The sequence below is a fragment of the Leiobunum rupestre genome, chromosome 10 (assembly GCF_980474605.1).
Source record: "Leiobunum rupestre chromosome 10, qqLeiRupe1.1.hap1, whole genome shotgun sequence".
Classification (NCBI taxonomy): domain Eukaryota; kingdom Metazoa; phylum Arthropoda; class Arachnida; order Opiliones; family Sclerosomatidae; genus Leiobunum; species Leiobunum rupestre.
The window spans coordinates 18,810,374-18,825,568 of NC_143393.1; the positions used below are offsets into that span (position 1 = coordinate 18,810,374).

General features: G+C 36.9%; 1 protein-coding gene across 3 annotated transcripts in view; it reads left to right on the top strand.

The window, feature by feature from the left end:
* Nucleotides 1–15,195, top strand: part of LOC149924945 (cardioacceleratory peptide receptor-like) — a 244,890-nt gene that overhangs the window by 198,226 nt on the left and 31,469 nt on the right. For all 3 annotated transcript variants that reach the window (XM_090160278.1, XM_090160279.1, XM_090160280.1), the window contains exon 5: nt 8,623–8,910. In XM_090160278.1, coding sequence (XP_090016404.1) covers nt 8,623–8,910 — 288 coding nt within the window. The remainder of the gene's footprint in view (nt 1–8,622; nt 8,911–15,195) is intronic.

Here is a 15,195-nt window from a genome sequence, read left to right on the forward strand (position 1 = left end):
TTTTAAACCATGGTAAATAAAAATTTTAACTTATACGATAACAATAATACAATTCCTCTTTCCATAAAAACTTGCAGAGGTTTGAAAGCAATAGTTAGTGTAGGTACGATATCTGTGACAGGCAGGGTTGGCAAGAACCAGTCAGACTGGATTAAACCGGTTTCAACCACCTAAACAAATCCACGGATAAAACCACTTTTTTTTATTAAAAAAATATTGAAAAATTAATTAGAAATATTGAAAAAACTAAAACCTTCACTTTTTGTCGTAACTAATGAGAGCTAGATATAAGAAATTAGGCGATCTTCAAATTCATTTTGCGCGTGAAAATACGCCGCCATGTTAGGGTATAAAAGCGGGTAAATAAGTCTGCTATACCTCACAATGTAAAGTTACTGTCACGCGCAAAAACGTAATTTTTAAATCGGGCAATTTGAGCATTTTTGGAGTAATGTCGAGGGCTAGATATAAGCAATTTGAGCATTTTTGAAGTAATGTCGAGGGCTAGATATAAGCAATTTGAGCATTTTTGAAGTAATGTCTAGGGCTAGATATAAGCAATTTGAGCATTTTTTATTAATGATTTTAACCGGTTTAAACCACCGTTTTTTTTGCCAACCTACTGACAGTTTTAATTTCCCCTGTATTGCTGTTTAAAGGTCCTCCGGTCAGTTGGAATGCAGGTTATAAACATTGTTTATTATTATTATTACATTTTATCCTACAAACTTTTCTCTACCTCAAAAAACCAATATATACATTTATATTTTATCCCACAAACCTACATTTATCTCAAATAATGCAATATATATTTTATCCTACAAACTTTATCTGAAATAACGAGAAAATAAGCAAGTGATATTTTATCCTACAAAACCGTTCGTTATCTGAAATACTGAAACAATATATATATATATATATATTATTTTCCAAAATGGTTTTTATCTCAAATAGTAAAAGAACTGGTGTATGACCTTGTAGGTGTTTTAGTGGGTGGCATCGAATCCTCTTGTAGCGTTCGTTTTAATATGGGTGTTCTTCTCAGACATTTTTAGAACTCTTGTTGAAAATTTCAAAGTAATTCGATTTAAAGGGGCATGAAAAAATAATAAACTGGAGGCGGGGTTTTACCGGGTATAAAGATGGCGAAAGCCTTTTGAAGTTTTTGGCTCGAGATAAAAGAATTAAAGTAGCCAATGTTTCCCCCAAACTTAAATCTCGTTTTGAAAAGTATATCAAAGAAAATTTGACATAAATTTGTATCAAGTTGTTTCTTCTTTAACAAGAAAACGACATTTCTTCGACGCGCTACCTATCACGTGTGGACGGACCTAATAAATGTCTCCCATTTCCTTTACCATCGGGTCATCCAATGCTATTATACCTAATTTAATTTAAAGGTTTTTTAGGAGCTTTGGGCTAAGCGTATTGCCTTCTCTAATCCATGAGCCCGATGAAAATTCATTTAGTGAACTTGATATTAGGCTTGTTTCTCATTGAATTTGAATTTTTGTAGATAAATTGTTTGTTTTTGATACCACTAAAGATCCGTTCACATTTGCCAACATTTTGGCCCCTTTGAGCAGTTTTCTATTCAAATCTCAACGAAATTCTTAAAATAAAAAAATACTTCTGTAACCACCAAATATCTCGAATTACGTTAATAAAGGTGATCAAGAGTAATATTGACAATTAGTTTAGCGTAATCAAAAGGATTTGCAAAAAAGTATTATATTTTAATATTGGTAGCTAAGCCTTAGCTATAAATGCGTCCGTTCTTCAAAACTTGACCAACCAAAGCATTTACGGACGCAACACTTTGTGGACATATTATCTCCATTCTCAAGGATCAGCAACTTGCACAAGGAGTTGGTTCGTGTGGACATTTTATCTCCATTCTCAAGGATCAGCAACTTGCACAAGGAGTTGGTTCGTGTGGACATTTATCTCCATTCTCAAGGATCAGCAACTTGCACAAGGAGCTGGCTCGTGTGGACATTTTATCTCCATTCTCAAGGATCAGCAACTTGCACAAGGAGCTGGCTCGTGTGGACATTTTATCTCCATTCTCAAGGATCAGCAACTTGCACAAGGAGTTGGCTCGTGTGGACATTTTAGCTCCATTCTCAAGGATCAGCAACTTGCACAAGGAGTTGACTCGTGTGGACAATTTATCTCCATTCTCAAGGATCAACTTGCACAAGGAGTTGGCTCGTGTGAACATTTTATCTCCATTCTCAAGGATCAGCAACTTGCACAAGGAGCTGGCTCGTGTGGACATTTTATCTCCATTCTCAAGGATCAGCAACTTGCACAAGGAGTTGACTCGTGTGGACAATTTATCTCCATTCTCAAGGAGCAACTTGCACAAGGAGTTGGCTCGTGTGAACATTTTATCTCCATCCTCAAGGATCAGCAACTTGCACAAGGAGTTGGCTCGTGTGGACATTTTAGCTCCATTCTCAAGGATCAGCAACTTGCACAAGGAGTTGACTCGTGTGGACAATTTATCTCCATTCTCAAGGATCAGCAACTTGTACAAGGAGCTGGCTCGTGTGGACATTTTATCTCCATTCTCAAGGATCAGCAACTTGCACAAGGAGTTGACTCGTGTGGACATTTTATCTCCATTCTCAAGGATCAGCAACTTGCACAAAGAGTTGACTCGTGTGGACAATTTATCTCCATTCTCAAGGATCAGCAACTTGCACAAGGAGTTGGCTCGTGTGGACATTTTAGCTCCATTCTCAAGGATCAGCAACTTGCACAAGGAGTTGACTCGTGTGGACAATTTATCTCCATTCTCAAGGATCAGCAACTTGCACAAGGAGTTGACTCGTGTTTACAATTTATCTCCATTCTCAAGGATCAGCAACTTGCACAAGGAGCTGGCTCGTGTGGACATTTTATCTCCATTCTCAAGGATCTGCAACTTGCACAAGGAGTTGACTCGTGTGGACAATTTATCTCCATTCTCAAGGAGCAACTTGCACAAGGAGTTGGCTCGTGTGAACATTTTATCTCCATCCTCAAGGATCAGCAACTTGCACAAGGAGTTGGCTCGTGTGAACATTTTATCTCCATCCTCAAGGATCAGCAACTTGCACAAGGAGTTGGCTCGTGTGGACATTTTAGCTCCATTCTCGTGTGAATAATCTGGCGTTTTCAAATCGTGAACGGAATAAAATGAAATTTTAAGGGCCTATTAACAATCAAAATATTGTTGGCCAACATTTTTCGAAAACACGAGAATGGAGAAAACTTTGTACAACATGTTGACGCCTTTGGTGTCCGAGACTTAGCTACAAATAAAATTATTTTCCTGTACATCGTTTTGATTACCGAAATCTAATTGATAATACGAATATCAAATAAATACCTTTATTATGGTAATTTGACATATTTTGTGTTCAATTTTGTAATTAAATTCCTAGTAAACAACTTCACCAGATAACGCGCAAAATCGAGGCTACGTTTTTTTAGGAGCGTGTCAAAGAAAACGTGTTTTACGAACTGAGCTGTTAACAGGAACACACATTTTTGGTGAACGCAGTTTTAAACTTATAGGTTCACGAAACACTGAAATTACTCGTAATTCTTTTTATAATTCATATAAATTTATATTAATAAAGGTATTTTATATTCATATTATCATTTAGGTTTGTTCAATCGAAATAACATGTACAAAAATTATTTTACCTAAAATTTGGTTCCTAAGCCTCGGTCACAAACTTGGGAAACAAAACCAATTGGTTCGCGACTCGTGTTGACCAACAATGTTTTGAAAAAATGATTGCTGGTGTGAATAGGCCTTAAGACTGCGTTTAACAACAAAATTTACCAAAATTGTTGGTTGATGTGAATCATGGATAGTAGATTTTAGAGGATCGGTAAAAAGCCTGGTTTTTAGCCCCCGTAAACCAATCACACTAAGGGAGTCGTCCAAGGTTATTTGAAAAAAAAAAACAAGTATCGCTAAGAGTGGACGATACTATTCGAAAAAGGAAAAAAGATAAACACGAAGTACATTTTTACGCCAAAAGGGATTTTTTTCACGTTTATATAGAATAAATATGATATACTAAATATCAGTTGATAGTTTTTATTGATTTAAAAAACCAAAATTAAAAATTACTAAAATATAAAGCGCAAAAAATTACGTAACAATATCAACCGCGTTAGATTGCCATTTTGAAATTTTAAGATCACGTGGTACAAACGACCTTGCGAGACTCCCTCGCGCCTCGGAGTCTCTCGAGCTGATTGATACGCGGGGATAAATAAAATGCACTGTGGAAGGATATCGAAAACCTGTCCCCTTAATTTACTGTCCATGTGTGACAGTGTGAATAGAACAGGCCCTTTAAGCGGAACGTTTTTCTTGAGCTCGAGCTGAAAACTGTTCACCAAAAAGTTTGGCTGGTGCCTTTATTGGGCGATAAAGTCTTCTTAAGAGCCCCATTTTTATGTCAAATATATTGAGTTGCCCAAAGAAACGTTTTCTACCTTTTAGAAAACATGTTTAGATTAGAGGAATAAAAATTTGCTTTTATCCAAAAACAAAATGGATACTTTTAAAATGTGGGCCTCGAAGCGTTATGACTTAATTTGTTGCCGGGTTGATTTAAAAGACTGCACCCTCCACGGGTGATTAAAAACTCGCTCTTCTATTACCACCTTCATTCGAAGTTATTTTTGTTTGAAATGAGGCTACGGTTACCAGCGTGGACTAAGAAACGTTTAAAGAGACTCACTACCAAGATTTTATCGACCCGGTAAGCGTGGCTTAAGCTTAAACCTCTGGGAATATGAACTTCCATATTTGTGGTTGATCGACGAATTTCACATTACCATAGAGGAAGAGAGAGGAGGCTTTATGAATAACCTTTTTACCCCGGGAGCTTGATGCCAACTCCCACAGGGTAGGAGAGTGGGGGCTGACAAAAAAAGGGATCAGCACCCGTCAACTCTCACGGCCTGGCTGCGCGTTCTAGTTGGCTCCCTCTATTTTTGTTGAAATTGTTGCCCGTTGTGAAATTACACCGACTACGCCTAAACACTAAAAGAGGGCGCCAAATAGGGAACGCGTGAGACGACACGAAAACCGACGGGCGCTGATCCCCTTTTTTGTCAGCCCCCACTCTCCTACCCTGTGGGAGTTGGCATCAAGCTCCCGGGGTAAAAAGGTTATTCATAAAGCCTCCTCTCTCTTCCTCCATGACATTACTTACCCTTTAAGGCTTATTAACGTGAGCCAAATCACTGTTGCAAGGTGAGAAAAGATTTACTCAACGTGTTTGGGCAATTTTTCATGACCGAGGCTTACCGCCGAGTATTTAAATCTAATAATTTTCCTCCACATTGATTACACAAAAGTAAATTTAGTAACATTAATTTTAATATTAAATAATTTTATTAATAAAATTAATTACTGGTCTTTGCCGGTTGACGTCCGAAATTTCACGAACGTTTTGTGGAGCGTGTGAATCCACGTCTTTAGGAAACTCTAGTCGAAAACTGCGCTATCCCCCCCCCCGATTTATTTGCCCCCAGTTTTCGGTGACGTCAAGCTCATAAAAATTACCATACTAGTTTATATCAAGAAATACCAATCTTTTTGGGTTCAATCATAAGGTCGTTGGTAATTTGTTGTATATTTGTGGTCTAGCTTATCAGTACTAACAAGGACTTCAGAATCGGACCGAAAACTACACGAACTGTAGAGAGAAGTAGCTAAATTAAGAGGTCGTTGTTAAAGAAGAATTTCTTTTGTTTGCTTGGGAATAGGCCTTTCCGTAAAATAAACTACGCTTGCTGAACTTGTTTTTATGTAGCTCATTCGTCACGAAATACGTAGAAGTTCAGTTCAGTTTATGCTTAAAAACAGGGTGCCTCGTTGAATTTACTCTTATGTCCATGACTTCTCGTAGTAAAACGTCATCGATACATCACCCGTGACGCAGCAGCAACATCAAAACAAGAAGGACAATGTTACTTTATTTGGTCTAGTCAATTAGATCCCGCACCTTCGGTGAAGGGGAATTTGGACGAAGGGAGTGAGTCCCTTTAAGAATGACTTCGTCCATTCGCTAATATTTTATTTTTGGCTTCTAGCCTTTTTCTTTGTAATTAACTGGAGATAATGAGCATCGTCAGCGGATCGATTCTTTACTCATTTGCTGCTGAGTTTTTAACAAGCGTGTGTTTTGATTAGAATTATACCGTTCTTCAAAGGCTTAGTTAACATCGCTTCCTTTTGCCACGCGAATGATACGCTTTTTTTCGCTATGCAAACGACATTGAGACGCCGCGGGCTAAATGTCTTCGTTTATTTTATGGTTGTAACATTCAGACTAGGAAACACTTCTCAGACTAAGAAATACTTTTTTTTAGTGTCCAATTTCAATGTTTAAAATGATTACAATATCATGGCTCAACACTTGAACATGTTGTGTTTTTATTTTAATTATGGATCAAAGAGTTTTTTTTGCCAATAGGATTACTGCAAAATTCCAGCCGGCTTAAAGACCGAGATCAGAGCGAATTTCCACCCCTCTTATTCTGTACTTAATTTTTTGACGAGTGACAACTGATTGACATCTCTGACAACTTAAGTGACAGCTCTAACAGCTTGAGTGACCGCCTGGACAATTCCATTGTAGCTTACCCCTTTTTTTGATGCTCATTGTATATATTCTATTCAAAAACAGTCAGAGCCGTCGGTCAAGCTGTCGACGCTGTCACTCAATTTTGCGGGGGTCTAAATTCGCGCACGATAAAAATGATTCTCTGTTCTCGGCCTCCTAGAAGATGATACTACAATAAAGATACTGCTAAGATCTCAATGCTGTGTGGGGTGGCGAAGTGGTTAGCACACTCGCCTCGCAGCAAGAAGAGCCGGGTTCGATCACAGTTTGTTGCATTAGGTGAAACCACCGAACCGCTCCTATCGCGTTGAGTTTATAAGTTATCTAGCTTCGGGTAAAAGCCTAGTGGTTCGCGTGGCATGAATGTATTTCCACAATCCTCCAACGCCATTTAACCCGGTCACCGGTAATTAGCTTCACAAGTCACTAGCTGACTTAGGCCTGCGTGGTTCCCTGGGTATTATCTTAGCTGATTATTAAACTTGGTAAAAAGGTTTGTCATCAAGAGTACATTCAGATAATTAGAATATGGGGTATAATCCTCTGTTACCACCGTTGAAAGCTTTGTAGTGAACATTCGTCTGCTTTTTAGTCACAAATCATTAACAAAAATAGTGGTCTTCCGTGTGAAAGAGTGTCATGAAAATTCGAATGCAGACAAACTTTCGGTTCAATGTATAAGAGGGTGGGGTTCCGCAATTACATATTCTTAGCTACTTAAATTCACCGATTTTTAAATTAAATTATTGACCTCCTCCTGCCCACCAATACGACCCCTACTTTTCAAAACGCTGATGAACTTCATTTAAGCATTATTATCATTTGAATTCCACCTGTAAAATTCAATCTTAGCTTTTCTTTTTTGAAACGCCATATTTTTGTTGGTTTAATTATGGATTTGAGGAAGAATTTTGTGTTGAAGCTGTTTACTTATTTTTGTCAACGATTTTTTAATCAGGCCTAATATTTGCTAATCAGTTCCATCTGTGATACCAACCTATGTTATTTTCCAAGAATATCTTTGTAAGTTCGCTTAGGATAAATATATCAACATTGTAATATAATTAAATCAAGATTAATTTCTTCGCTACCGAAGTATTAATGACGAAATAGAAGTTTTGGTTGTTGATCTTGTACGAAAATGAGTTGGTGAAACATTAACAAAGAAATTATTTGCATGGAAATATGATATAATCTTCTCGGTATTATACCCAAATTAGAAGATAAATTATTATTTTTTATTCTTTAGTATAAATTATGAAATCTGATTTTTTTGTCATCGGTCTTCTACCAAACCAATTGATGAAACATGTGCCGATAATTGGTCTTGTACCAAACCAATTGATGAAACATGTGCCGATAATTGGTCTTGTACCAAACCAATTGATGAAGCATGTGCTGATAATTGGTCTTGTACCAAACCAATTAATGAAGCATGTGCTGATAATTGGTCTTGTACCAAACCAATTGATGAAACATATGCTGATAATTGGTCTTCTACCAAACCAATTGATGAAACATGTGCTGATAATTGGTCTTCTACCAAACCAATTGATGAAAAATGTGCCGATAATTGGTCTTGTACCAAACTGATTGATGAAACATGTGCCGATAATTGGTCTTGTACCAAACCAATTAATGAAGCATGTACTGATAATTGGTCTTGTACCAAACCAATTAATGAAACATGTGCTGATAATTGGTCTTGTACCAAACCAATTGATGAAACATGTGCTGATAATTGGTCTTGTACCAATCCAATTGATGAAACATGTGTTGATAATTGGTCTTGTACCAAACCAATTGATGAAACATGTGTTGATAATTGGTCTTGTACCAAACCAATTGATGAAGCATGTGCTGATAAGAAGAAAATGGTTTTGCTCTCTGGTTATACAAGGAAGGAAATGGCAGATGGTCTTCTCGGTCTCGTACCATACTAACTTCCATTTGTTTTTGCTCTGTTGGTGTGCAGGGAAGCGTGCCAGGATCCTGGTAGCGTCGGCCTGGGGCTTGAGCGCCCTGTTCGCGGTGCCAGCGCTGTTCCTGAACGAGGAGAAGATCGTGGTGGGTCGCTGTCAGTGCTGGATCGACCTGGAGCAGCACGAGTGGCAGATCTACATCACGATGGTGGCCGTCTCGGTGTTCTTCATCCCGGCCCTCATCATATCCGCCTGTTACGGCATCATTGTCTACACCATCTGGACCAAGAGTAAAATTATGGCCTACCCCAAGCTCACCAAAACATCTACTCCCGTCAAAGGTACGAACGGGGCCAGTTGTATCACGAATCTAAGAATTATAACTTTCGCCGCTAGTGGCGTGACCGAGCTAGAGGACCTCTGGGTAGACGAACCATCGACAAACTACTACAGGACTAGTAATGTAAGCCTATAAATTTTGGTCCTAATACTGTCTCGGCAAAAATTTATGACAACGCGCAGTGCCACCCAGGGTAGTTTTTGGAATTTCAAAATTCGATATAAGAATGATGGAAACAGAACTTGAATTTTTAAAAGGGGAAAATAGCCCAGAAAAAATTTCAATTTATTTAATTCTTAACTTTATTCCATAGTTTAACTAATACTTATTAGGTATTCTTGAAATACGTTTTAGACGGTTCTTTGCGAATCAATTGATAAACTAAATGATTCTTTACAAAGTAAAAAAATGATAATTCAAAGAATCTCAATAAACCACCACTAACAATTAATTACCAACTCGTAAAATATCACCACAACAGCATTCTCCATCTTGTACTAGATTTTTAACTCTCGAGAATCACGCACCGGGGCGTTGCAGTCGAATAATGCGACAGTTAAAAGGTAAATCCTCTATGGGGGCTTACAAGGAGACATCCCGAAGTGTAACCCACCGATTTTGTTCAAACTCGGGGGATTGGTAGACCTTCATGTATAATGAAAAATCCTAAAGGGAATTTATTCAATGGGCAACCGTTTTGCCATGGCAACGAAAAATGTTTTTGACAACATCAAATGGAAATTTTCCCATTGAAAATAACATGGGATTCTGACCGATTCCTGTGAAAAATTTGAACAAATTTCAAAATTTCGAAAATGCCAAAAAAAGAAAAAATAAATAAAAATTGACAATAAAAACATCAAAATTGATCAACTTTTGATCAATTTGAGGTCAATATCCCATGTTATTTTCAATGGGAAAATTTAATATTTTGTATTGTCAAAAACATTTTTCGTTGCCATGGCAAAACGGTTGCCCATTGAATAAATTACCTTTAGGATTTTTCAAGTTACATGAACGTCTACCAATCCCCCGAGTTTGAACAAAATCGGTGGGTTACACTTCGGGATGTCTCCTTGTTAGTATAGTAATACTAGTCCTGTAGTAGTTTGTCGATGGACGAACCGTTTTTTTTTTCGTTTCAAAACAATAATCGCCAAGGCTACAAATAGAATAAATACTTGATGTCAAGACTACGAATGGAATAGTCAAACACCGTCTACTTATAGGACCTATAGCTCGGTCGCGCCATTAGTGGCGAAAGAGGAAAAATGTCACAATGCTTCAACGCGCCATCTAACGAACGCTAGTAGCACTAATACGATTTTTAGCTCGTAAATTATGATAGACTGAATTTTCGCAATTTAAAATATCAAGAATGTATTTATTTATACTCAGGGAGAATGAATATGTCGAGATTATTTTTAGCGTTTCTCCAATTCCACCCGTTGGGCCCCCCGGTATGCTTTAATAAAATCAAATAATACTGCAATCTAATTGGTTCTTAAAAATTTAAATTTTTCGATGCGAATAACGCTGCTGCGAGGACGCAAAAAATAAGACGCCCCCCCCCCCCCCTTAGCGTGACGGGGTTAGGGCCTCAACGTGTCCGTCGATAGTCTCGACATAGTTAGTATAAATAAATACATTCTTGATAATATCATATATTTTATGTTAAATTATTAGGATTTTTTTTATAAATAATTAAATATATTGCTACCATAATATAATTTGTTTCATATACAGGGTCTTTTTTTTTGCTCGGAAAAGTGTTTGAAAAAAGACTATTTATAGTACCGATTTCAAATTTGGAAGGTCAATTCTCTATACCGGGGGACATCAGTTTGAGAAATTTGAGCGTTTTCGGTAATGTTTTTCACCAATTTTGAAAAATTATTTTTCGACCACTAGGTGCGAGATAAAAAATTTCTATTATAAAGTTGTAGGCCGTCATCGAAAACCCTTAAAAATTGTTCACTCGACGAAAAACAACTTATTTATCAGTGAAAATTCGAGCTTGAAAAATTTACAAGTTGGTGAAGCCAAATTACGATTGTTTGAAACGATAATTGAAAAGGGAACAAGTCTAATACAAACGTAGTAGAGTTTTCACACTTGAAAAAATGTACACGTTTGGTTTTTAAATGCAGATATTTTATTCACATAAATTTTTACAAAACATTTTCAATAATATCACCATTGGCTGCAACACAGGTTTGTGCGCGGACAATTAAGTTCTCAAACGCTTTCTCTACCATTTCTGGTGTGACATCTCGGCAAGCACTGATTATTCGTCTAATGAGTTCCTCCCTAGTTTCAATGGGCGTGGCGTATACCTTTGCTTTAACGAATCCCCAGAGAAAATAATCCAGCGGTGTTAGGTCAGGTGACCTTGCTGGCCAATGCACTGGACCATTTCTCCCTATCCACCTTTCAGGAAACTCGTTGTTGAGGTGCTCAGTTACTTGCCGGGAAAAATGCGGAGGGGCGCCATCTTGCTGAAACCACAACTGACGTCTTTCAGCCAATGGAAGGTCGTCGATTGCGTCACTCAGTTCGTTCTGTAGAAAATGTAAATACCTTTGGCCGTTGAGGTTCGTCGGCAGGAAAAAGGGACCAATCAAACGGTTTCCAACAAGTCCAACCCAAACATTGACCCGTTCAAATTGAACCTGGTGATGATATTCAAAACCCCAATGTGGGTTGATGTCAGACCAAAGATGGCTGTTTTGATGATTAAAGGGCCCATCTCTAGAAAATGACGCTTCGTCGGAGAACAAAACATGGCGCAAAAATTGTCTATCTTCTTGGACAGCATTTAGTAACCAGTTGCTAAATTCATAACGTCTTTGATGGTCTCCGTCAATTAGTCCTTGGTGGAGCGTAGCTCTGTATGGGTGATAGCGATTCTTACGAAGAATTTTCCACACACGATTTGCAGAACAACCCAAATCAGCAGCAGCGTTAGCGCAACTGTGACGAGGATATGCCACAAAGTACGCGAGTACATTGTTCTCGAAGTCTAAATCCGGTTGACCCAATCCGCGAAACTTAGGTTGCAAGTTACCAAATTTATTGAAATCGTGAACTGCTCGTCTTACTGTATTTACAGATGGTGCTCCATTTGGATGTCTTTCTGCGAAGATTTCAGTCACTCTTCTAAGGTTTTGCGCTGCTTCTCCATAGTAAATGGCAACTATCTCGGTACGCTCAGCTACTGAATAACGAGGCATTGTTCGAAATATTATCAAACACTGATAATAATCTCCCAAAGTTTTCCTTTAAATACCCAATGCATGTTTAGGATTGACCTATAGCCTCGTGTTTTTTAAATCCGGTCGTTTTTTTAACCAAAGTTTCAACTGGATTAGGTAATTCGGTTTCAATTATCGTTTCAAACAATCGTAATTTGGCTTCACCAACTTGTAAATTTTTCAAGCTCGAATTTTCACTGATAAATAAATTGTTTTTCGTCGAGTGAACAATTTTTAAGGGTTTTCGATGACGGCCTACAACTTTATAATAGAAATTTTTTATCTCGCACCTAGTGGTCGAAAAATAATTTTTCAAAATTGGTGAAAAACATTACCGAAAACGCTCAAATTTCTCAAACTGATGTCCCCCGGTATAGAGAATTGACCTTCCAAATTTGAAATCGGTACTATAAATAGTTTTTGAAAAAAAACACTTTTCCGAGCAAAAAAAAGACCCTGTATTTAGTCATAGGAAGTTTGGGCTATCCGTATAGCACTGAGATTTTCCCCGGGCCAAAAGTAATGGTCTGACATCCACATAAACTCTTTCAAAGACAGCTTCTCACCTAATATATAGTTTAGTTTATCGTAAAGTAATCCTGCTAGGATGATACCTAGGGAGTTCTTACCCCATCTAGTGGTTGAAAATAGAACTAACAATAAATAGAATTTCGCTTAAAATATCATAGAAATATTTATGTTCTTAATTCTTAACCTGGAAAAACGAAAAACAGAAAAACCAAAGAAATTTCTTCCGTGAGAAACGGACTTAAGCCCTTCCATCTAAAACTAGGATTTAGTTGCTCTTACGACAAAATTGTTGAGCCGAGCGAGTAAGTACCAATAGATTCAATGTTAATAGTGAACGTGGAGGAAATATATTTAACAGATGGTGCAAAAAAGATACTGCACTTTAATCTTAGCTAAACAATGAAGAAGTTAAGAAAAGTACTTAACTTTAATCTTAGCTAAACCAGCGGCGGCGATCGGAAAACATTTCTGGGGGGGCACGGGCCATTATTTTTTTATGAAAAAATTCATATACTTAAAACTTAAGCAAGAAAATGTACAGCTCTAAATTTTTATTACTATATATAGTTTTTTAAAAGCGTTTTTTCTTATATCTCATCCGACAATTCTACTCGCATCTGCAATCTCAAAATAACTTCTGTAAAAAGACTGAATTCGGACCCAAATAAAGGCAGTGAGATTATAAATTTTTCCCTGATTGCTATTTTTCCTCAATTTTATTTCTGTGGGGGCTCGGCCCTCGTTTGTTTTTCCGTGTGGGGGCTCTAGCCCCAGAGCCGCCACTTGATCACCGTCACTGAGCTAAACAATGAAGAAGCTTAGAAAAGTATTACACTTTAATCTTAGCTAAACAATGAAGAAGTTTAGAAAAGTACTACACTTTAATCTTAGCTAAACAATGAAGAAGTTTAGAAAAGTACTGAACTTTAATCTTAGCTAAACAATGAAGAAGTTTAGACAATATACTACAGTTTGTTTTTAGTTAAATAATGAAAAAGCTGCAACAAGAGCTTCACTTTGATTTTAGTTAAATTATGAAAAAGCTGCAACAAGAGCTTCACTTTGATTTTAGTTAAATAATGAAAAAGCTGCAAAAAGAGCTTCACTTTGATTTTAGTTAAATAATGAAAAAGCTGCAACAAGAGCTTCACTTTGATTTTAGTTAAATTATGAAAAAGCTGCAACAAGAGCTTCACTTTGATTTTAGTTAAATAATGAAGAAGGTGCAAAAAGATACTTCACTTTTTATACTAAAATTTAAAAAATATATATTTTATAACAAGTTACCTATTTAATACAAAATGAAATATTTAAGAACTAAGAAAAGTCTATCAATTGACATACTGCTACAACTTGGAGAAATATAGCGTTATAGTTATTTCGTCACGAACAAAACACGAAAATATTTGTGGTCTATCAAAAGGGCCAGATGGTTTCGCTCGCTCGACTAATATAAGAAAAAATGAAAATGATTTTCCGATATTTGCCACTTATAAACAAATCACACCCTATCAAATTTCGCTGTTTATGACAGTTCCAATAAATATACAATATAGTTTTCGGGGAATAGGTAAATTCTATCTTCGTGGATAGCAAATTTAGGACCAAGAACGGGATCCACTCGATACTCGTTTTTTTTGTATTGGCCCTATAACACATTTTAGATGATTTGATCAAGTTATCATATTTTCGTTATCCGCGGATAGCGAACAAATTCAATATATTACCAAAAACGAAATAGAAAACACGGAATTGGCGATTGAATTCAATACCGGCTATATTTCCGAATAGTTCGGATGTTTTTACCGTACACGATTTCGATGGATAATATTTATCTGATATATTTCGAAAGATATTTAGTTTTAGATTCTAACCTCTTTTAGCGATATTTCTTTGAGAACGGATAAATCGGAATTTTCAAATTAAGCCTTACAGCCTTGGCATTCTCTCAATTCTGTATCACCCATTTTATAAAATGTTTCCATGGAAACGTTTCTAAGCGGCTACGATTCCTTTTTGAAATACAGGGTGTCTTCATTTGATCAACCCAGGCATTTTTCTCAAAAACTATACCTTCTAGAAATGTGAAATTTTCAGTATGTACTCTCTCGGGGGTGATCGTTGTTATTTGTGAATTTCAGAAAACTCGTGAAATTTTTCACGGTTTTAGAATTTGTAGTTTTTGAACGCTAATTGGTAGACGAAAAGTCTCAATGAGTAAGTTGTAGAGCATACTCGAAAACCTTTAGTTGAGTTGGTATGGTCAAAATCGTACATTTTGTCACTGAAATAATAGGTCATGAAAAATAACAAGTTGGTACTACTGAAATGTTTTTACGCCTCATGTTACTGTAATGATTGTCTGTGAAAATTGAACATGTTTTGAACCAAATCATTGTTTTACCTTTACAAATTAAGTGTTAGAACAAGTGCAATTTTACAAGGAATTACAGTAGGACCCCGCACACGTTTTCTAGGGACCAAAAGTTGGTGTTTTTTAT